At 35.6% G+C, this 24,559-nt stretch overlaps 1 protein-coding gene across 3 annotated transcripts in view; it reads right to left on the bottom strand.

Moving 5' to 3' along the window:
- PSME4 (proteasome activator subunit 4) overlaps positions 1-24,559 on the bottom strand; it is a 114,448-nt gene that overhangs the window by 35,364 nt on the left and 54,525 nt on the right. For all 3 annotated transcript variants that reach the window (XR_014314890.1, XM_082743570.1, XM_082743571.1), the window contains 17 exons: positions 24,144-24,233; positions 23,294-23,358; positions 22,885-23,035; positions 22,041-22,139; positions 21,751-21,820; positions 21,225-21,292; positions 19,934-20,149; positions 19,174-19,331; positions 17,580-17,675; positions 10,320-10,375; positions 7,358-7,414; positions 7,095-7,150; positions 6,903-7,001; positions 5,276-5,338; positions 5,038-5,133; positions 3,338-3,469; positions 874-1,083 (listed from right to left, as the gene is read on the bottom strand). Coding sequence is in view for 2 of the 3 variants with exons in the window: in XM_082743570.1 (XP_082599696.1) it covers positions 874-1,083; positions 3,338-3,469; positions 5,038-5,133; positions 5,276-5,338; positions 6,903-7,001; positions 7,095-7,150; positions 7,358-7,414; positions 10,320-10,375; positions 17,580-17,675; positions 19,174-19,331; positions 19,934-20,149; positions 21,225-21,292; positions 21,751-21,820; positions 22,041-22,139; positions 22,885-23,035; positions 23,294-23,358; positions 24,144-24,233 (1,782 nt within the window). In the remaining variant the exon portion in view is untranslated. The remainder of the gene's footprint in view (positions 1-873; positions 1,084-3,337; positions 3,470-5,037; positions 5,134-5,275; positions 5,339-6,902; positions 7,002-7,094; positions 7,151-7,357; positions 7,415-10,319; positions 10,376-17,579; positions 17,676-19,173; positions 19,332-19,933; positions 20,150-21,224; positions 21,293-21,750; positions 21,821-22,040; positions 22,140-22,884; positions 23,036-23,293; positions 23,359-24,143; positions 24,234-24,559) is intronic.

The following is a 24,559-nucleotide window of genomic DNA, read 5'->3' as shown; positions in this document are numbered from 1 at the left end:
GGCTCAGTGGGTTAAGCCTCTGCTTTCGGCTCAGGTCATGATCCCAGAGTCCTGGGATCAAGTCCCACATCGGCTCTCTGCTCAGCAGGGAGCCTGCTTCCCCCTCTCTCTCTTCCTGCCTCTCTGCCTACTTGTGGTCTCTGTCTGTCAAATAAATAAATAAAATGTTTAAAAAAAAGAAAGAAAGGAAGGAAGAAAGCATAATCCGGGGCACCTGTCAGGCTAGTCAAAAAGCATGTGACTCTTGATCTTGGTTGGGAGTTTGAGCCCCACTTTGGATGTAGAGATTACTTAATAAAAATCTAAAAACAAACAAACAAAAGCATTATCTAATGACATTTGTAAATAGCAGGACTGTGTTTTATAGAAAAGGAATATGTTTAAAGCAGTGATTTTAAAACCAAAGGATGGGTGTCAAACATAATTACCATAGAGAGGAGGGCAATTCACTCACACCACTACCACTTTCATCCATCCTGTTGTGACCGATGTGGACATACACATCTGCCACATTTCCCCAAACAAGGATCACTGATACAGGTATTGTTCACTTTCTCATTTGTCGAATCATCCAATTTTAATTTTTGTCACTATAAATTATGAGCCTTATGGTCAAACTTTTATGACTTTGGCTAGTAAGACTGACCTCCTAAAATATAATCAACTCTTTGAAAAATGAGGCCATGGATATATAGATAATCATGGTAAATGCAACACTGTAATAGCCCTTTGTTGCTTCTTAGTAGAAAACAACCCAGCTCTCTTCTGGCCATGCTCCAAATTCAGTGATTACTAAAGTACAAATATTAAACAGAAAGCTAATACTAATTTCCACTAAAATTTGAATTAAAAAAAAAAAATGGTTTTGCTCACTGAGAAATCCAAGCCAATTGTTTCATATTGCCGATGAATCTTTTCTGCAAGATCATCAAACAGTCTCACGATTGATGGCTTTTCCAGGGACATCGCTTTGCTAAGTCCAGAAGAAACAATTGCTGGCCACGTCTGTACAATACAGTCCCAGTCATGAAGGTTTGCCAAACATACACCACTGTGATTTCCAAGGAGACAATACAAGGCACCCTGCAGGTAAAAATAATTAATGTAGGAGATAAGAGCCACTGTATTGTTATAGCCAATTCACTTACATCTTTTTAAATGTACTAAACACAGATTCTTTAAGTGCTTGATACTGGTTAGTAAAATAGGCTCACACATTTAACAGGTTACTTTCAGAAACTTGAACTTGATATTTACTGTCATCCAGTAATATTTGCCCTTAGTGATCTAATGAAGAGTTAGCTCAAAGAGCAGCTATGAATACAATAATATAGAAATTTAAGGCTGTTGTTTTTAAGGATACAGCTTCCATTCCAATTCTCTTCTACTACAATTGTTAATACAAAGGCCACAAACATTTGCCACTTTTAGCATCTTAGGGGCATCTGCGATAATTTATAAAATCTGATTGTGTTCTTAAGTGTTTCTTAAACTAGCTAACTGAACTACACTGTATGCTTTTTACTCATAAAGGCTCAATTAATCAGAACGACACCCCATTTTAATGAAAAGAGCTATTATGTTATTTTTTAAACATTCACCATAACTCAATTCTGATCTGGCTTATTACCCACTGTGTGCTCTACTCCTATTTACAGGTTCTCATAAGATCACTGGTAACTTCGATTTTACTAACCTAACAGACGTTTTTTAATTTTGATCTTACTTGTCCATTTAAACCATTCCCAACATGGTCAACAACATACTACCCTAAGAGTCAGACATTCCACAACACTCTTGAATTATACATCTACATCGGAGGCCAGCAAATTTTTTCTATAAAGGGTCAAATAGTAAATAGTTGGCCATATGGTCTCTGTTCCAACTCCTTATCAACGATCTTGTAGCATGAAAGCAGCCATAGACCAAGTACAGAAAGGAATGGACATGGCTGTGTTCTGACACAACTTCATTTACTAAAGCAAGCAACCGAGTCCAAGCTATAGTTTTACCAGTCTTACGAGACAGCTTCCAAGAACGTGTTTAGTTGTCATCTTAACTCTCTCCAGAAATCAAGTGATACTGCTAAGTCTCCTTTCTTTCAGGGAATGATCTCTCCTTGGCTTCTGTTAACTCCTCATATCTTGGTATCTTTCTGATCTTTCCCTACTTGGTTACTTCTTCATGGGGTCCTAATGGAGTTTTCTCAACACTTGCCTCCCAGTCCTCTTTCTCCTCTTACTCTCCTCCTAGGCTCTCTTACCAGTGCCCAAAGATTTCAGTTATCATCAATACACACTGAAATGGTGTGTTGAGTGAAATGGTATCTAACTACCTACTTGACATCCTCTCTTAGTTTATAGGAAATACTTCATATATTACTTACCCAAACAAATTCATCATCTATTCTCCCTTTTCTCTCCCTCTGATGTACCCAATAACCAGCTATACAATCCAGAACCATAATAATTTTGATACCTTCTTTTTTCAGTTCCTTCATACTCAACCACCAAATCTCATCAATTCTACCTCCTAAATCACTTTCAATCAATCCACTTCTATCTGATAGTAAAAGCATTATGTTTCACCTATACTCTCCTACACCCCTGTGAGATATACTGTTTTCCTTATCTTATTCATCTCCTTCCTTCTCTGCTCTACTCATACAAGCTCTCATTCAGTTTTTTTTTTTTTTTTTAAACAGAGAGAGATGATAAGTAGGCAGAGAGGCAGGCAGAGAGAGAAGGGAAGCAGGTTCCCTGCTGGGCAGAGAGCCCGATGTGGGGGCTCGATCCCAGGACCCTGAGATCATGACCTGAGCCAAAGGCAGAGGCTTAACCCACTGAGCCACCCAGGCGCCCCCACAAGCTCTCATTCAGTTGCTCAAACTTCTACATTTCTTCCTGTCTCAGGCCCTCCAACATGCTGTTCACATTACTCTAAACCTTTTGGTCTTGCAGCCCCCTCTCCTACAGGCCAGCTAGGCTCTTTATCCACTGGTGCTCAACTCAAACTGCAGCCTACATTTTCTTCCCATCATAACGTCAATCATAAACATAGGAAGAGTAAATAATAGGGAGGAAAAAAGACTATGTTTAAAGGTGTAGGACAGTGATGTCTTCAATTTGTTTTGAAATACATAAAAAAATGAGATGGATGTAGATAAATACATCCAAATGTATTTATTTGTATGTACAAATATATTAAAATATTAAATACAGAATCTGAGTGGTAGACATATTGATATTTACTGTATAAGTCTTTCAACTGTGTATCTGAAAATTTTCATAATTAGAAAAACAAAACAAAACAAAAGACCCAACGAAGAACCCTATACCTTGAATTGCTGTTGTGTGACATCTTGTCTATCAGGCCGTAAGAACTCCAAAACCAAGGGAATGATATCTCTGCAACAGAAGTTATACGCACCCAAGGCAGCAAAAAATGTTTGCTGAGCCTTATTTCTGACCTGAAGAAAGTATTATTAACAAAGAACTTTTATTATATAGTAGACAACAAAAAGTTTCTAAAGAAATTACCAAAAATAAATAAATGATTATCTTTTTATCAAAAGGAAAAGCATATTACCACCAACTACATCCATGGTTTAGGTTACAGAAGTTCAAATATTTTTGATAAAGGAGAGACTGAACAGAACTGATATGCATTTGTCCTGTAACATAATCAGCAGACTATTTAGCTTTCTATTCTAAATAACGTTTGACGAGAAGAGTTAGATTTTCTCTTGTATTTATGCAAAGAAAATCAAAGACTTTCTAAAACACAGAACTTTACCTTTTCAATGCAAACCGTAAGTAGAGCCCATATGTTTTGAACCCAAACAAAAGATTCAGTATAAGATTATAACCCATGAACTAAATTGTAATGAATAATAACCAAAAATAGTAAAAGTAACCCCCTGTACGTATTTCAAACCTTTTAGGTGAAATCTTTGAGTTAGAGACTGTGTCCTAACTTAACATTATTTATTAAAGACAGAATAATTGGCTATTCATGAATTTTGCTTTCCCAGTTCTCTGTGCTTAAAGAGATCATCTCTTGGTCCTTTGCTTCTTTAAAGGATGGACCCCATAATTCATATGGTAGCAGGTTGCTGAAACCCAACCATAACATCTAGAAAGAATCATACAGCCTTCACAGACTGGCTTTCACAATATGATCTGATTAAGTTGTAGCAACACTGCACTTGTGCTATCTATCAACTCTGCATTTTTTAAAAAAGATTTTATTTATTTATTTGACAGAGAGAGAGAGACAAAGAGAGAGGGAACACAAGCAGGGGGGTGAACAGAGGGAGAAGCAGGCTTCCTGCCGAGCAGGGAGCCTGATGCGGGCTCCATTCCAGGACCCTGGGATCATGACCTGAGCCAAAGGCAGCCCCTTAATGACTGAGCCACCAAGGTGCCCCTATCATCTTTACATTAAAAAAAAAAACTTGAGGGACACCTGGGTGGCTCAGTTGGTTAAGCAGCTGCCTTCGGCTCAGGTCATGATCCCAGCGTCCTGGGATCGAGTCCCACATCGGGCTCCTTGCTCAGCAGGAAGCCTGCTTCTCCCTCAGCCTCTGCCTGCCATTCTGTCTGCCTGTGCTCGCTCTCTCTCCCTCTCTCTCTGATAAATAAATAAAATCTTAAAAAAAAAACAACAACAACAAAAAAAAAACTTGAGAAGGAACAAAAACCAGTAAAAATAAACATTGTTTTTAAATGGCTACTAAAATTAGCTTGAAAATATGTGTAATTTGAAAAGTGCATTCTATGCCAATAAATAATAATAATAATGATGATTATTATTATTATTATTTTAAGTAGATTCCATGCAAAGCTTGAACTCATGACTCCAAGATCAAGACCTGAGGTGAAATCAAGAGTTGGACGCTCAACCACATGAGCCACCCAGGCACCCCTCCAATAAATTATTTAAACTTCCTTGTATTTGAAATGGGGCTATTTAGATTGCACTGTAGTAAAACGGGGAAGTGGAGCTGGGGAGGGGTGCAGAGGGGATGTGACTTACCTGACTGTATGAACTTGTAGATAAACGAAGAAGATCTCGGATCATATCTTGATGTACCCGTTTGTATTCACAACCCTCAACAGTCAGTGTTCGTAGCTACAAAAAGAAAACAAGGTAAAAATCAAATCTCTAAGTTTTTACTGAAAAGTTCATTTAACTATGATGTAACACAAATAATTACATATTCATCTGGAAAACTGTCATTTAAAAAAGTCATCATGATTTTAAAGAGATTTACCTCATGCTGTAACATGACTCTGTCAATCAGTAGGGCTCTGATATGTTGTTTTTTCCCATGGAGCTACAAAACAAAGTAGAAAACAAAGACACTCAACATTGTTCCTAATTGACCGCACCCATGGGTTCCCCTGAATCCTTACTGACAAATTTTTACTGAACTGTAGAGGTTCACACTGGACTGGTGAGTACTGGTGGTATTTCATTTATTCTAAAGTGAAGAGGCTTACATTAAAAGATACTATTTCATTTAATTTTATGGCAAATAGTAGAAGTAGCCCTTTAAAGAGCTCAACCAACACTGTGTTTTCCTCTGGTAATTTACCAATGGATCTATGCACGGGAGAGGAACTGAGCTGGTCCTTTTTCAGTCAAATACCAAAAGTACAAAAACAGACAACTAAGAAAATTGCTTGACTCTGTTATATTTATAAATAGCCTTTCCAGGTAACTGTGTATGTTTACTGTAGAATATATACTTTTACTTTTCTAAAAATTATCTTTAATGGTCTCGCCTTCCACCTAATCTTCAACCCGGTTACTGAAGGCAGATACCTGGAACTGAGACTGCTCCTCTTTCACACCTTTATCTCACTAGCCATCAAGTCTCTACAAAATCTTCTTTTTCAAAACATCTTATTTCCATCCCAACACCGGTGACTTGATTCAGGTTGTGGTTTTCCATCTAGACTATTGTGATAGTTTAACTACCCTCCCCTGCTTCCAGTCTCAAACTCCTACTGCTGTTTTCTTCCTCAGCGGTGACAGAGCTTTTCAAAAGTCACTGAATATTCAATAAGCCAATATTCATATCAGATATACTTCAGAACCTGTAATGACTCCTTTATGCTGAATATAAAACTGAAGAACTTTCTGGGGATACAACTATAAACAACCTGTGGGCGTCTGGCTGGCTCTTGATCTTAGGGTCATTGAGTTCCAGCCCCACATGGGGTTAGAGATTCCTTAAATAAACAGATGAACTTTAAAAAAAAAAAAAAAAAAACTATAAATGACCCAGTTGTCACCTGCTGTTTCTGCCCAATAGCCACTGTTCCCTGCCATGTTTGTATGTCTCCCTGCCCTTTTACCTGCCATTCCCTTTAAAATATGCAGTGACCCTTCCTAAACTGACTCAGCTTCCAAAAGCTTCCTAAAGAACACTTGCTATCAACATCAAATGGCTGGCATAAGTATTCTTCTTCTATGCTCCTGAGAATACTATACTCCATAGAGGTACCAACTTCTCTTGGACACAAAGATAACGTTAAGAGATAATTTTTCAAGATCTCCATAGAGTGAGATGCTTTAAATCCATACGCGTGGACAACTCTTCCTATCTTTTATTCCCTCAAGTTCTTAGGCGGCAGCCTGCCACTTTACCACACTCTAAATTCCCAATGAGAGTTCAGACACTGTCCTGGAATGGAAACTCACAGAAGAGTTTGTAGGAGTAAACATTTTCCCAGCATTCTTTTGATTATACTGTGATATAATATTTGAAAATCTATTTTACTTACAGGGAAACTTCCCCTGTATGCTGAATAATCCTTAAATCAAATGACTATTTCAGTATTAAACACATTTAAAAAAAATTAATTCAGAGTTTTTTAGGTGAAAATACTGACCCGGTTTTCCATTGATTTCTTTACTAGGTTAAAGCTTTTCCAACGGGAGTCAAATTCATGTTTGTGAGATCCTTGGAACTGCAAGAGGTCTCCAATAATCTGTTTCAAAGAATATCAAATTATATATTTACAAGCCATCATGTCAAAACTAATCACATTAATAATCATGTAACTATTAAAGGACAATTGTACCTTTATGATAAGAAACAAAGACTTAGTATCATCTTCTGAATTGTTAAGTATGTGGTCTACAATAGAAAAAAATGGATTTTGGTTAAAATACTAAATACTTTGAGTTACTACAGGACTCTAGATATATCAGTTAAGAATCTCTTAGTTAAGGGAAAAAAAAGCTGCTCTATTTAGAATTTAAACAAAGTTGAGTAAAAGCACATATGCTATAAAATTCCCAAATATTTATTAGTAAAAATAAGTTAAATCATATATGTACTCACTAAGAAGTTTCCTTATGACCCTAGCAATTGCTTCTCGGTGGTTCTCTCTGGATAGATCTATTTTTTTATAAAAAAGAGAAAAGGCATTTTAGACACACTGAATGCTCCCAGCTGTTGAAGCTTACTTACATCAACAGTTTATATATAAATAAACCATGTAGGGGCACCTGGGTGGCTCAGTCATTAAACGTCTGCCTTCAGCTCAGGTCATGATCCCAGGGTCCTGGGATCCAGCCCCATATTAGGCTCCCTACTCGGTGGGAAGCCTGCTTCTCCCTCTCCCACTCCCCCTGCTTGTGTTCCCTCTCTCACTGTGTCTCTCTTTCTGAAATAAATAAATAAAATCTTAAAAAAAAAGAAAAAGAATATATCATGTATCCAGGAAAAAAACAAGTAGGTCTGCCTTAATCATAGCTGGATTAGTTTCCAGGCATGATAGAGTAATTTTTAAAACCTTCACATTTACAAAGACCTGCTTATAAAACTTTCTTGGCAGGCAAGGAAGAGGGAGAAAAAAAAAACTTTGCCAAAATTTCAAAGGTTCTATTCACTAATTAGAGATCTTAAGTGCACAGGATTCTTGAATTGGTTATGGGTGACCCAAACAAGCCAACAAAAGTTATACCTTAGCAATTTATCTATGCAGTTAATTCTACTGTTAATCCAACAATAAGGAAATATACGAAGTTTCTATTAATGTTAGATTCAGAACATTAAGTTAACACAATGTTTTACATATTTATATGAAATTTAATTCACTATGACAGGAAGACACAAAGATAAAGGTTATAATATTTTCACATTCACATCAAGTATAATGTGTCAGTTCTAAAACAATTCTAAACATAAATGAACATGATGATATATGAAAATCCGTCTCTGTACACAGAAAGCATCCAAATATTAATTTACCTGATCCAATTTCTATCTTTTCTTGGCTATTCTTTTTTTTTTTTTTTTTTTTAATTTATTTGACACACACAAAGAGAAATCACAAGTAGGCAGAGAGGCAGGCAGAAAGAGAGGGGGAAGCAGGCTCTCTGCGGAGCAGAGAGCCCGACGTGGGACTCGATCCCAGGACCCTGAGATCAGGACCTGAGCTGAAGGCAGAGGCTTAACCCACTGAGCCACCCAGGCACCTTTGGCTATTCTTTATATAAATAACTTTCCGATTTCTCCAAGGAAAGCAAAGATAGCTATGGTGTATTAATTAATATTCATTTTATATATGAAAAAGAGACTAGGGAAATTCTAACTACATATTACTTACTCCATTTTAACTCTTTTTAAAAAAATTACTTAAATTCAAAAAATTATTCAAATTCATTAGTAAACTTATTTAAATTCATTATTTAAATTCATAACATATAGTATATTATTAGTTTCAGAGGTGAAGTTCAGTAATTCACCAGCTGTATATAACACCCAGTGCTCATTAGACCCTGTGCCCTTCTTAACGTCCATCACTCAATTACTCCATCCCCCCATCACCCACCCTCCTCTAATAGCCCTCTTTGTTCCCTATAATTAAGAGTCTCTTATAGTTTGTCTCCCTTTCTGATGTTGTTTTATTTTGTTTTTCCCTCCCTTCCCCATAATCCTCTGCTTTGTTTCTTAAATTCCACTTATGAGTGAAATCATATAATTCCTCTCTTGAGTCGTTTTGCTTAGCGTAATACCCTCTCGTTCCATCCACATCATTGCAAATGGCAGGACTCCATTATTTTGTGGCTGAGTAATATTCCACTGTGTGTGTCTTCCTTATTCATTCATCTGATGGACATCTTGACTCCTTCCCCATTTTGGTTATCATGGACATTGCTGCTCTACACACTGGGGTGCAGGTGCCCCTTCAGATCACTACATTTGTATCTTCGGGGTAAATACCTAGTAGTACAATTGCTGGGTTGTATATTCAACTTTTTTTTTTTTTTTTAAGATTTTATCTATTTACTTGACAGAGAGAGACAAAGCGAGAAGGAACACAAGCAGGGTGAGTTCGAGAGGGGAAAGCAGCCTTCCCACCGAGCAGGGAGCCTGATGTGGGGCACGATCCCAGGACTCTGGGATGCTTAATGACTGAGCCACCCAGGTGCACCTCCCCTTTTTAAAGATTTTATTTATTTATTTGACAAACAGAGATCACAAATAGTCAGAGAGGCAGGCAGAGAGAGAGGAGGAAGCAGGCTCCCTGCTGAGCAGAGAGCCCAATGCAGAGCTCCATCCCAGGACCCTGGGATCATGACCTGAGCCGAAGGCAGAGGCTTTAACCCACTTAGCCACCCAGGTGCCCCAGGAGCCCCTAATTTTAACTTTTTGAAGAATCATACTGTTTTCCAGAGTGGCTGTATTAACTTTTTAAAATTCCTTATTTTAAATTCAATTTAGTTGATATATACTATATTATTAGTTACCGGAGTAGAATTTAATGACTCAGGAGCCTGGGGGGCTGTGGGTTAGGCCTTTGCCTTTGGCTCAGGTGGTGATCTTGGGGACCTGGGATAGAACACCCATCGGGCTCTCTGCTCAGTGGAGAGCCTGCTTCTCCCTCTCTCTCTGCCTCTGCCCACCTCTCTACCTACTTGTGATCTCTCTAATAAATAAAAAACATCTTAAAAAAAAATTTAGTGACTCATCAGTTGTATATCACATCCAGCACTCATTATATGAAATGCCCTCCTTAATGCCCATCACCCAATTACCCCTTCTCCCCACCTCCCACCCCTCCAGCAACCCTCAGTTTGTTTCCTGGAGTTCAGGGTCTCTTATGATTTGCCTCCCTCTCTATTTTCATCTTATTTTATTTTACTTCCCCTTCCCCTATGTTAATCTATTTTGTTTCTTAAATTCCATGTATGAGTGAAATCATATGGTATTTATCTTTTTCTGACCATTTTAACCCTTATAGAGTAACTGACAAAAACTGTCCATATAAGATTTACTCAGATTATAATTTACATACCATATTCAAGTCCAGTATACAACTTTGTCTCTTCCAAGGACACCATACTTGGTACCCTGTATAAAAACAAGAGTGCTTGCATTTATTAATAATATCAAAAAGAAAGATTAAAGGGAAGTGTCATTGGTAGAATGTTTAAATCAAAACAAAGATGATGTTCTTTTAACAAACAGATTTCTCATCTTCAGTACTTCAACTCCCTACTCTGTCCTTCTGAAGATTAATGTTATGTTTCAGTAAGGACAGTATTGTTCATCTTAAAGAAAATGTTAATTAAATTTAATGACTTTATGGGGGAAAATTCACCAGCCAAATAAACATAATAATGATGTTCAATAGTCAAGTGTAAAAGCTTAAATCTGATGATAAATTCTTATACACATTTATACAAAGAAAAGTCAGTTTTATAATGGTATAATAAAGGTTAAAACTGGACACCAAAAACTCAAGTCAAATTTTATTATAAAATACATAGCAGACAAACTTCTTTAAATAATCATTACCTCTCCTCTAAAAGCCACCCAAACTGATCTCTCCTAACACCTACAGTTAAAATGCCATTACTTTCTTTTGAATATGATCAGATATAAAAACACTGCATTTTCTAATTAAAGATCTGCCACAAAGAATTATATTAACAGAACCAGACCCAGCTAGTTAAACTCATTAAACAACTAAAAGTCACTTTTAAGGTATGTAAGAACAGATTTTACTAGGGAATACGAACCTTTATATCTGAAATCTAAATTTTCTTCAATGAAAAATATAATTTTCAACATTTCAAGATACAATATCAATTCAAAAACTTTTCTAAGAGGAAGAACATAGGCATAAATGCCAAGGAAACATGGGGTAAGCTTATCTAACACAAAGCTAATTAGTTATAAAAAAATTTTTTATAGTGACTGGTTACTACTCATCACTCATGAACTACATAGCACTTGTAATGAAGAGAAAACTATTTTTTAAATCAACATACCCCCATTTATATTATATTTTCTTAAGTTGAATTAAGCAAGTTATCTCTATCTTAATATTTGGTAGATATGAATTCTTGGATTTCTCTAAATGAGTAATAATATTAAGATTACTAAACTGCCAATTATTTAACTATGTTCCTCACCATAATCTAGGACCTAGGATGGCAACGATACTGTCTCGTGTTTCAAACCAAGCCTACAGAGTATAAACAAAGAATGGTTATATTTTATAATATAAAATACTGATTTGCTTTTCAGATACTTTGAAGTTCAAATTCAAATTCATAAAATTTGGTTTTCATTCTATAAAACTTCAGCCTTTGGCAACATCTTGCAAACTTGAGCATTCCATAGAACTGTGTATGATTAATTAATATATAAGTATCCAGAATCTAGTCAGTTAAAAATAAAATCAGATTCCTTTACAATGAACTTCAAGGAGTCTAACATCTCTACTGAAATTAGATTTCGCCACCAAAGAGGAAAAGACTGTGCTCAAACAGTAACAAGCATAAAGCGTAAGATTTTAACCCCCACCCACTCATCCTTCCTTCCCTATATAGCACAGGAAAAGGCTTGCCATGAGCTATCACATGAGAGTTGATGTCTCCTCACTGCGGCTGTAAACATCAGTAGTTGTGTGAAGAATGCTATTGTACCTTACCCAGTTTGTACCTAGTACCAAAAAATATTGAACCAAGCATGCATTTTAATTAGTCACAAAACTATTCTTACAAACAACATAAAAAAACAACCACTACATTAAGCTATTTTGAATTTTTACTGGGTATGTGTGTGTGTGTACCCATATAAAACCCTAACTATCCAACAAAAAAAGACTATCAGCTGGGAATTTGAAATGTTTTGCTTCTATGCCTTTCTGACTCTAGTAATACCAGTATTATTAATACTGTAATCACATTTAAAAAAGTGAATCTCATCTAAGAGCCTTGATACTTATTTTTAAAATTCATGTCATTCTGGATTGTTTCCCTACTTAGAAAATCTGAAAATTATCACTGATTTACAAGTGTTTCAAAATATCTCAACCAATATGGGATTCTGAAGTATTAAGAAGTACATTTAAATAAACTCAGCTTTGGCTTTCCTTTTGAAATGTGAACTAAAACACACCTTTCATACCTCAAGTGTACAAAAGGCATCTGGTTAGACATATATTCCAGCTTTATTTGTTCTTATCCATCACAAAGTCCTTTTATATTTATTTGTCTAAGACTCAGTTTTAATAGATCACTTCTTCTCTAACAATTTAATTAAACTCTCATTGGACTGACAAGTTTTACACTAAACGTTTCTCAACAAACTTAAATACATATACTAAATAATTTCCTCTAGGCTTTAGAATAATTTTCTAAAAGAAATCTGTATCCATTACCCGAGTAAGACTTTATGATTGTATCTCTTTGTGGCCACACTAATTACATGTGTGCTGCCCTACACTTTTATACTTAAAACTGCTTATTGTCACTTTTAGTTATGCACAGAATCTTAACTGAACATATTTAAAGTGCCCTCAACATTTACAGATGTGAGTTCTGATTTAAAGCTAGAGTAGCCATATGTAGAATTTAAATCAAATACCATCACTGCCCCCACTATAACTGAAATTCATTTTTCTCATTCCCTGGTGCATTTTACAAACAGTAATAATTTGACATCAGGAACTAAATAAAATTCTAACAATTCCTACACAACATATTTAATTATTTATACAAAAGCAAAGTTAAATCAGCTTCAAAGCACTAGACAGCACCAGGCCACCTAATTTATAACAATATGTGTTCAATATTTGTGCCACCAAAAAAAAAAAAAAAAGAAAAGAAAAGAAAAGAAAAGAAAAAAAAGCCCTAGACGTTTGACAGCTATGTTATTTATACCACTAGATGGCAATCTTCTCCAGATTTGATTAGCGCGGAACTATGAAAATAATCACTGGGAGAGAAAGGACAGTGAAAAAGGAAGAAATGACTAATAACACAAAAGCAAAATATACAATGCAAATCCAATATGCAAACGAAGGCTAGTGAACTGTCATGAAACTAGTGTAATCAATACTTCTTGTCTACAGCTGGGAAGAACAGCCTATACTTCCCAATAACCAACCACCCGCCCCCAGAAGAAAGCAAACATAAAAGGTATAAAATCAAGCCACTAATACTAACAGATTTTGTTTTCCAATCAAGGTTACAAGTGTTTTCACAAGAAACAATTGACCTATTTCTGTGTTCTGTTATCCAATTCAATCCTAGGCATCAATAATAGCTATAAACACAAATGAAAAACTGGCTCTTGCTCTACCGTGTGAACAAAAGGTTGCTAGGTTTAAAATTAACTCTGAGCATAAGAACTATTTCCATGTCTGACACACAAGCTTTAAAAAATCAATGAAAACAGTCAGAAGGTGAAATAAGGAGAAAACAGGGTTACTCACCGTGGAGTAGTAACTGTTTCCTTTTCTGTGTGCAGCTCCCCCAGCAGAGCTGGGTAGTTTCCTGGAGGTGCCAAGAGAGGTTAGCTAGCCCTGCCCCTCATCGCAGAACAACACATCCTTTCACATATTAATGAAATGGTCTCAACTCTTAGACCTTAACTATGAAGTTTTCTTTGCCTCAGAAGTTAGTATAAGCTGAGATCCTAAGAATGATTTTAACTAAGAATGGCCTGACAGATCTATCAGAGGAAAGGGGCACAAAGTAAAGAAGAAATATCGGAGATGAAAAATGATGACTCCTCTACCTTGAGTAACCCTGTTTTTATAGATGTTAGTTTTTTGCATCTTGTGATAGCTGGTTAGACCTAAAAGATTATAAAGAGTGGACTGCAAAAGGAGAAATTAATGACGATTTCAGGATTAAAGTCAAGTGTCCAAAATTCCTGTACAACCCTGAAAAGACATAATCCAACTTCCACATCTATAAAGGTAGAACTAGGAGTGTAAACTATATCACACATATTTCTATTAAGTCATTAACTAAAGGTTCCAACAGCAAAACAGAGAGGTTCCATTTTAAGATTAATTCAGCAACCTTGGTATCTGACAAAACTGCCAAAAAGTCAAATTGTACTGAAGAAATTTACACTTAATTACCCTCAAGGGACCCTAGTTTACCCATCCTCTGAAACAGTAAAATTTATAATATATACAACAAGATATTTACTAATCCTATATTGCCAAAGGCCAAAAAAATACAATGAAAATACCATGAGGTTCATCATTATTTTCTACTTACGACAATCAACTCATCTAAGTTTTTATATTTTGTCAGTCTCTAATACAATGCACAGAAAATTGGTTTGCACATTTAGTAGCCATTTACCTGAACAATGGGATTCTAAGACTATGCCATATACTCTACTAGGAACTAAATTAGATTTTCTTACAGGAAAACTCAGAACTGAACCAAGTTTCCAGTTTCTCATTATTGCAATTTTCTAGAGGACAAATGCTACTAATACATGTGCAAGGCAAAGTTAATAATGAAAGATCTGACCAAAAAAATTAAGCAGCTAGAATGTTTTTACCTAACTGAGATTTATATATAAGAAAAATATAAGACTAATTGTAAAGAAAACTGAGTTGCTACGTGCTTCCAAAAACCGGTCTGGTATTTCAGAAAATACATACTAGCCCACAATACCACAGCCAAATTGTTATTAACAAGAGTGACTTCCTCAGGCACCTCAGGCATTACACTAATTAGTGAACTTGTCACAAGTATGTTTCCTTTTCTCCCCCACCTGGTATATTTTACTCTATTTCTTATGGGGACCTGCTGCTAATAATCTCCAAGAATTATGCTACAGATATTCTTTCTTCACACTAAGATGTATGATATATTATCACAGAACAGTGGCATCACTGATTGAAATCATTTGATTAGTTTTGCCTTTTTTTTAAAGTTCTATTTATTTAAGTAAACTCTATACCCATGTGGGGCTTAAATTCATGACACCAAGGATCAAGAGTCGCATGCTCCTCTGACTAAACCAGCCAAGAACCCTTGATTAGCATTTTCAAATCAATTTACATTTAAAAATCTTAGCAATTATAGACCTAAATTAAAATAAGCATTTCTGAATTTAATTTAAAAAGCTAACTTTATTTTATGATACTTTAGTAAGAACTAATTTGCTACCTGTAAAAAAAGTTGAGATTTACATAAAGAAAATATAAAAATAAGTTAAGATTTCAGATCAAGGAGGTATCAGTTAGAAACTGGTTTTAAAGGAAAGGATTCTAGTAAGAATTATTTAAAAGTCCAGGAAAGACTTTTTAAACCCTCTCTCTGATGATTCAAAGGCAAAGGACTGCTCATTAATCTTTGATTCTACTTCATATAATCATTATCCTTGCCTAGATGTAACTATATAAAAAGAGTCCTAAAAATGTGTATTGTCCAATGATTAAAACAACTGAAGTTTCGTTCTGTATTTATTATGTATTATTAAATATACCAGAAAACATTTCATATTTATACTTGTAAGTTATTAAAATATATTAACAATATATATTTATAGTAAATGTAATTTTGTATTACCTCATTATGTCTTATTACATAAAATTTTCACCCTAATAGTGAAAATTCTGAAACACAAAACTTTTCAGTCTAAATTACCTTTCCTTCTCAACTTCTCTGGGAAAAACCTACAAAGGATACTCAGGATAAATTTTAAAGCTAATAACGTCCATTCATAATTGTTAACACCATATTCTTTTCCTTATTTACAAACCTAACTGGTTTCATCATAACCAATTATAAGGAACCTTTGTCCCGATGCACTCACTTTTATTTCAAAGTGATAAAGACCTTGTTTCAACTCGCTAGCATAGGGCACACGGCATAAACATTAAATATGTTCATAGTAAAGAACTGCACCAGAAACCTCTCTGCCTCCTGAGGGGACCCTGCAGCAGTGCGTCCTAAGGATCACTTAAAACTAAAAATCTTCTCATCATATATACAGAAGACACATCCTTTGGCTCTTAAAGGATTAAATTCCCAAAACTCCACTATCAGCATGTTCAAGCAGAACTAAATTTACTGATGTAATATATCTGTTATGTACGAAAGAGGTTTTCAGCATGCCATAAGCATTCAATTCCCACCATATTATAAACTGCTAAGATCATTAGGAAAATCAAAACCATTTTTGTGAGTCTCTCATTTTTAAATAATGTTTAAAATCAATCTGTCTTAAAAAAGATGAACTTTGGTAAAATTGCCCCTAAATCAAACTATAATACTGATGAAAACCAAAAGTGCTTTCAAACAACTCAGCAAATTCCTAGACAAACTTAAAACAGATTTCCTTACCTGGGATGACCCTACTTCCCCCTCTCAAATCTAACAAACAATCTAAAGTTCAATGCCTAGAAACAGGTTTTAGAGTGAAGTAAGTAGGAACCAGGAGAAAGTATGACCCCAAACAATGATTATACAAAATATGGAAAAGACAAGCAAGCCACATTTTAAAACCACTCCTTGAAGTTTTTAAGATTTTTGTTGCAAATCAACAAAAAATTCTTCCCTTTGTGTTTTTTGAGGGGGAAGGGGTTACTTACTCATTTTTATGTGATTTTCATAAACTTGCTCAGCAATGAGATGTTGATGTTGAGAGAAAACGATCTAAGGCAGTATACTGAAATTAGGCCTGCAACTAGCATCTCACTACTAAGTAAGTTGAGCTCATATTACATATTGCTGATTTCATTTAAGCTCAATTTTTTCCAACTTGAATGACTGTACTGACAATAGACTAAATCAAGGCATTCATTCAAAACTGTAATAGTCTGAAAAGCACTTAAATTCATAAAAACAGCTTAGTACAATTTTAAAGCTCAAAATAACACAAATTTTTATGTAAAAACACGCAGATTTAAAAAAAACACACACGCAGATTTTTCCTATAAAATCCCTAATGAACACTGATTGCAGACCAAAAAAAAAGATTTTTCTTTTTCTTTTTTAAAAAAAGAGCATTTATCTTAACTAGAGGATAAACATAGTATTGATATTTTTAAACTGATTAACGTTCAAAATTATCCTATCCTGGTACCATATGAAAATCTGATTAAAGCTTTACAGTTTATAGACCTATATTCTGTCTCAGGTATTTTTGGTCTAATAATGACAAAAAGGTTAAAGTGATACAGAAACAACACCAATAATAAATCCAGTGACTCATTATGTGACTAAGACTTAAAATACACGCCAAATGGCAAAACAGCAAAATATGTAAAGTAGTTATTTTTACTTACAAGTTAGTAACTGGCTCTCCTTTCAATGGAGGTAGGAGGTTTCCTGAGCCAATTAAACAGTTGTGCACTATAGTTAGACTCTGTAGAACATCATCTCTGGAAAAGATAAAGGTATTTTCATATTTTAGGAGACTCCAAATTGCTGTCTAACAAAAGGCTTTGGAGAGTCTAGGGTGAAGTACAAGAACCTAAAGTGGGGATATATAAAATTAAGGCCAAGAAATGGCAAATGTTTTCAGTTTACCCACTTCATAATACAAGGTAATTAACAGTGTTTATATTGGTAATATAGTACAGACCTACTTAGGATTAAATAGGTTCTAAATAATCAGAAACAGCAACTGACTGCCCTCTGTGATCAATTCTGAATATTATCACCTATGTACCCAAAGATTGCTACCACTAACAAAAAGGGAAAGCAGTATTACAGAAGCTCTTCCAGCATACTCCCAACTTTTAAAAATGGACTAGTTAGGAGGGGTGCCTGGGTGGCTCAGTGGGTTAAAGCCTCTGCCTTCAGCTTGAGTCATGGTCTGAGGATCCTGGGATCGGGCCCCACAATGGGCTCTCTGCTCAGCAGGGAGCCTGCTTCCCCTTCTGTCTCTGCCTGCCTCTCTGACTACTTGTGATTTATCTCTGTCAAAATAATAAATAAATAAATAAATAAATAAATAAATAAAGGGCTGGTTAAATATTTATTTATTTATTATTTTGACAGAGATAAACTTGTGATTTATCTCTGTCAAAATGATAAATAAATAAATAAATAAATAAATAAATAAAGGACTAGTTAAATATTTACTCCAAAAAGAAGTTCAGACATCATCAGTCATACTTCTTTCCTCCTCCAAACCATTCCTACTGATTTTGCTTATTAAAATTTCCTGGTATTTCACACATTTTAATTTTCTTACTATTATTTTAGGAATGTCCAAAGATTCAAACTATAAAAGTCTAATGATCTTATAACTATTTTTTGTTAAAGCTTCTTAGGAAAGAAAAAAAAAGCTCACAGAAATATTTCACTAAGTAACATTAATGTCAATAATATGAATTACAAAAACAAACAAAAAACTCCCCCAAATCTAATCTGAATCTAAAAAACAAGCATTTCCATATACCTCCCAAAAGATGCACAAGTCAAACTGCTAAGCAAAAGTCACAAAAAGCAAACTATTAAAAAAAATGAATTTTTCTATTTAAAAGGTTTAAATTTTTTTAAGATTTTATTTATTTATTTGACAGAGAGAGATCACAAGTAGGCAGAGAGGCAGGCAGAGAGAGGAGGTTAGCTCTCTGTTGGGCTCAGCAGAGAGCCCAAGATGTGAGGCTTAATCCCAGGACCCTGAGATCATGACCTGAGCCGAAGGCAGAGGCTTAACGCACTGAGCCACCCAGGTGCTCCTGAAAGGTTTAAATGTTATGACAAAATTTGTTACACACCATATTAAATGGTTTTTAAATTATATGCATGGCAGATATTAACACACACTGAAAATGAATACATCAGATACAGCAAAGAGAAAGGGAAAAACACAAAAAGATTTTTTTTCAGTCTGCAACCACAAAACACTGTTTATAAAAGAAAACTAACCTAGACATTTCAAGTTCTCCGTCACCACAGTGCTGGAGTTTGATGAGCTCAGGCTGAAGAAAAGAGTCCAATAGATAGAAGGCAAAAGCCACTTCTTCTGAAGAAGGAACATGCCACTGGATGCCCAGATTCCACAAGTCCCCTGGTTTACCCCAGTCCTACAAAAGACAGCATTTGTTCAGCAAGCTGTGAAACTGGAGAAAAAACCCCAAATAAATGTGTACATGTAACTTAAAAGGTCTTCCAGGGAGGGGCGCCTGGGTGGCTCAGTTGGTTGTGCTCTCTCAGGGTTGTGAGATCGAGTCCCAGAGCTGGACAAAGAGCCAGCTTAAGATTCCTTCTCTGATCCTCCCCACCTTTTCTCCCTCTCTCTCTTAAAAAAAGGCACAAAACTCATTACCCCTTCATTATCACTCAAGAAAAGTCTCCTGGAAGAGCCACTCAAATATGAGTTTACTTAAGAGTAAGAGTAAGCTTATAAAGTTACTGAGTTTCCCAATAAAATCATATGGAATATACAAGTTACATACAGCATACCAACCTGATTCATAGCTCAACAAAAAAGAAAAAAACTAGGCTGCTTTTGTGCTCTGTTACACTTGCCAAGTTTAAAACATTCCAGTAATTTTAATGATCTACTTCAAAAATAAAAAAGTGACACCTACACACACAACACAGAAGAAAAAAAAAAAACCCACTCTGGATCCTTAGAAAAATAACCCAGTATGTACTTGGATTCTTAATTATTGAAAATGCTTGCCTTGATGGGAAAGTATTCGGAAGGAGGCTTGTCAAAGCCTCCCGGCACACTGCAGTACTCTGTTGGGTAGATAAGGGTAGTAGAGCGAAGGAGGTGATGCAGGAGATTACAGGACAGAGTGTAACCCTGCTTACAGGTTAGATGGAGGGTTCTTTGGAGAATCTTTACAAGTTGCTCCTTATAAAGAAGCAACTTCTTCCCGTCCACTCGAGTAATCTAAAAGAGGAAGAAAATGGTTGAAGATATTTTGGTGAAAAGATTAAGAATCACTAATCAATGCAACAGACAATGTTTAGCTACTAGTCTAAAATAGTAACAGTGTCTCTTAAAAATGTTCAATTAATTTTAGAATTGTCATTTTAACTATATTCGTACAATTCTTTCTTGAGATCAAAACAAATTCTCTGATTTCAGGCCCTCATATGCCACAGTACCATCCTTTTCAAAGAATCTATTTCCTCAAAGACACAAAATTAATTGGTTAGTAAGCCAACCCATAAAGGAAAATGTAGTTTGACTGAGAGCTCAACTTATGGAGAGAGAGAGAGAGAAAAAATCGGGAGAGAAAAAAAAGGAACTGCCAAATCTAATGAGATTTTCAAGTAACGAGTTACTAATATCAGAATTAATTAGTAAAAAGTACTTCACTGCTCATGAAGCCATCAACAATTATCAGACTCGCTTGATAACAAGAAAATGCCATTATCTGACTTTTTGTAGCTATACCAAGAAAATCTAAAACTTTGAACTTTTCAGTATCAGGGTGCCTGGTTGGCTGTCAGTAGAGCATGCAACTCTTAATCCTGGGGTCATGAGTTCAAGCCCCACACCGGGTGGAGATTACTCAAATCAATCAATCAATCAATCAATCAATCTTTGGGGTGCCTGGGTGGCTCAACTGGTTAAACATCCAAACTCTTGATCTCTGGGTTGGAGTTCAGGCCCTGCACTGGGCTCCACGCTGAGCATGGAGCCTACTTAAAAACAAACAAACAAACAAACAAACAAATATGGGGCACCTGAGTGGCTCAGTCGATTAAGTGTCTGCTTTCATCTCAGGTCATGACCCCGGGATCTTGGGAGTGACTGTGTCAGGCTCCCTGCTACTCCCTCTCCCTTTACCCCTACCCCACTTGTGTTCTCTTATGCTCTTTCTCTCTCTCCAACTAAGTGGTAAACAAAAATCTTAAAAACAGACTTTTCATATTTTTTTTAAAGTCAATTTAAAAAAATTCTGAACCCAAATCATCTTCACAGTAATATTTCCTTATACTACAAAGATTTACAATACCTCAGACAAAAGTTGAAGATTCCACAGCAACTCCTTATCTAGCTCTTCTTCATTTAATACATCATCATCTAAAAAAGGCAAAAGAGTATCAGGGAAAAAGAACTACACATCCAACTAAATGCATCACTTTCAAATATTTGTCTTCAGTATCTCTAATTGCTAAGAAAAGTCTCATTCCTTTTTCATGAAGCTAAACTTGTTCCAGAGGAGGTGAAAATTCCATTTTCAAGAAAATAAACACATCAAATCAGGGCACCTGCTCCTCCACATCTCACAAATTGATTTTTTTTTTTTTTAATGGCCACATCTACATGGTTCCTGCATGCATGAAAATACTAACTTAATAAAGTAGGATTTCTAAACTGTCACTTGGATGAAACCTTAATTCAAATAATCCTCATCACAAACTATAAAATTAAAATATTGTATAGCTTATAGAATTTATTTTCACCCACTGAGTTCTAGAAACAAAAAAAATTTTTTTTACCTAAAATTATAAATTTAGAATAATAACCTTATAACTTACTCATTGTAAGCTGAGTTATAACACTGCAGCAGTGAGGAACAAATAACTTCAAAGACTCCTCAGGGCAACACTGAAAACATATTTGTATAAGTAAGTTTTTGGAAGGCCATGAATATTCATTCAGCAGTCACAAAGTATACCCCGACACTATTTTCAGAGGCAAATAAGGGTTGTAATTTGCTACTGAAACAATGTATTTTAAGTATAACAAGCATGTATAAAATAATTAACCACATAAACCTGTTGGTTACTGACTCATTAATTCATCAGTCCAAAAACCCCAAACTCACCTTTACAGCAGCACGGCACATGTCTGCCACCATGCGGCCTGCTACTCTTGTTTCAAATATATGCGAAATAGAAAAATTAAAAACCTTCTGAAGGGCCACCTGTTAAAATGTTTAAGAAATGAAAAGGTCTTATAAGCAACTTTTAAAAAGATTTTATTTATTTATTTGACATACAGAGAGAGATCTGAAGCAGGCAGAGAAAGAGGAGGAAGCAGGCTCCCTGCCAAGCAGAAAGCCCGACGTGGGGCTCGATCCCAGGATCCTGGGATCATGACCTGAGCCGAAGGCAGAGGCTCAACCTACTGAGCCAGCCAGGCACCCCTCTGCTTACATTTTCATCCACTGATAAAATTTTATAATTTCGTTTTATGTGCATTTAATATATATTGTTAACTCACAACATGGAACTCAGCCAACAGCACTATAACTCATGCCTGAATAAAGCTTATCTAAAACATGTTACTTTCAGGCGCCTGGGTTACTTTAGTGCCTGGCACTAAAAAGACACAAAAGCATGATTACATCAGAGCTGAAACAAGAAGGCAGAGCATTACCTTACTCCACCTCAGCCGAATATGTGTAACTCACATTTTTTTACCACATTTACACATCTACACAAGAGCACCATGAGTACTGACTTGGAGATTACAAATAAATTTTAGCAAGCAGATGAATTTGCAAATATGAAATTTGTCAATATAATGAGAATCCACTGTTTATCTTTCTCAAAATTTAGTATGAGAAAAAGGATAAATGGTATAATACCCAAAGTAACTTCAGTTTTTAAAACACAAATAAACCTACAAGACTGGGATTTAATTTTTTGTAGCAATGCGACTCTTACCATAAATATTTCTTTGGAACATTGTGTGAGGATTGTACTAAATGTAGAAGACAGACCTAATTCGACCAAACTCTCCAAGTGAGTCATTTTCTCAGTTTCCGTCTCTTCTCTTGTTTGCTCCAATGTGCTACTTTCTATAAGTCCAAAACATCTAAACAATCCAAAGAAAGTATAAGTTTAGCAACTAAAAACTAGTTTCATGTTTTTGATGATTACACAAGTCTTCACTGTCATGACTGTTCAAATGATAGCTATTCCACCACTTGGGCATGGCTCACTATCAATGGTCGTCTTATAACTTGAGGGGTTCAGTCCTGGGACAGGGGCTATGTACAGGCTGTAAGTTGCTGGACAGGACAGTCATCTCTCTGAATGTCTAACAAAGGGCAGGTCTGGGGTACATACTCACCGGTCCATAAACTGTAAGACAAAATCCTCAAATTCAGCTGTGGCTGAACAAAGTTCTCGTTCCACCTAGGATATTTCAATGTGGAGAAAAATGAAAAATAGTCCTTGAATTTTTCTCAGGACTATTAAAATTCAATTATGGTCTATAAAAAAGATTTAACACTCTATTATTATACTAAGTATGGTGAGAAATAGCACCATAACTGTGTATCAATTTAGAATAACTCAATCTACCACTTTCCAGGAACCTAAGTAAGAAGTAATTAACATATTTTATAAGGGCCAAAACCAGAAGTCAAACAGCCATCTTTATCAACTACAGTTTCCAAGTTTCTGATGTATGTATACAGGATTTTCTCCTACTACCTGAACATCCAAATAACAAAAACAGAAACATGCTTACAATAAAGAAAATAGTTCTAAAAGAACCAGTCTGTAATGAAGAAAATGTCTGTTCATTAGGTATCAATCCCCTCAATGAATTTATTCCTAAATTCAAAAAATCAGAAAAACTTGGAGATTACAAATAAATGGCACCAAACCAAATCAACCAACCAACAAACAAAAACCCACCACTATCTCCACTTAACAAAAAATTAAAAGTGACAAAAATGTAAATACACCTCTAGATATCACTTATTTACAAAAATAACCTATTTTTGACCTATATCCTTTGGTGGGCGCTCTGCCAGACTTTCTTACCAATGATGTGGTCCTCTACTTATATCATTTTAGTCACGAAAGGGTCATTTTAAACTACTAGTATTTAAACTATCAAATATTACTATGCATTTACAATAAGAGTTACAACTCAGTTAACCAATCCTTTTACAAGTAGAAAGCATCCTTACTTCTGTGAGGTCATTTCTTTCTTGTAGTACAGATGAACAATCTACTAAAGGCACCAGAGTGGAAAATGTTGCTATAAATTGGAATGTGATCTGTGGGAAGATGCAAAAAATTTAACATTAATTATGTACATATAGTTCAAAAATACAAGTATACCATAAGCTACAATAAAGTGCCCAAATGAATTAATATTTTTTTTGTAAAGCTTTTTTCCCCTTAATTTTATTTACTTATTTGGCAGAGACAGCGAGATCACGAGGAGACAGAGAGGCAGGCAGAGAGAGAGGAGGAAGCAGGCTCCCTGCTGAGCAGAGAGCCAGATGTGGGACTTGATCCCAGGACCCTGAGATCATAACCTGAGCCAAAGGCAGAGGCTTAACCCACTGAGCCACCCAGGCACCCCCCAAATAAATTATTT

This window comes from Mustela nivalis (genome assembly GCF_964662115.1).
Source record: "Mustela nivalis genome assembly, chromosome: 8".
Taxonomy (NCBI): domain Eukaryota; kingdom Metazoa; phylum Chordata; class Mammalia; order Carnivora; family Mustelidae; genus Mustela; species Mustela nivalis.
The sequence above is the reverse complement of the archived record's forward strand: the minus strand, read 5'-3'. Positions and strand labels throughout refer to the sequence as shown.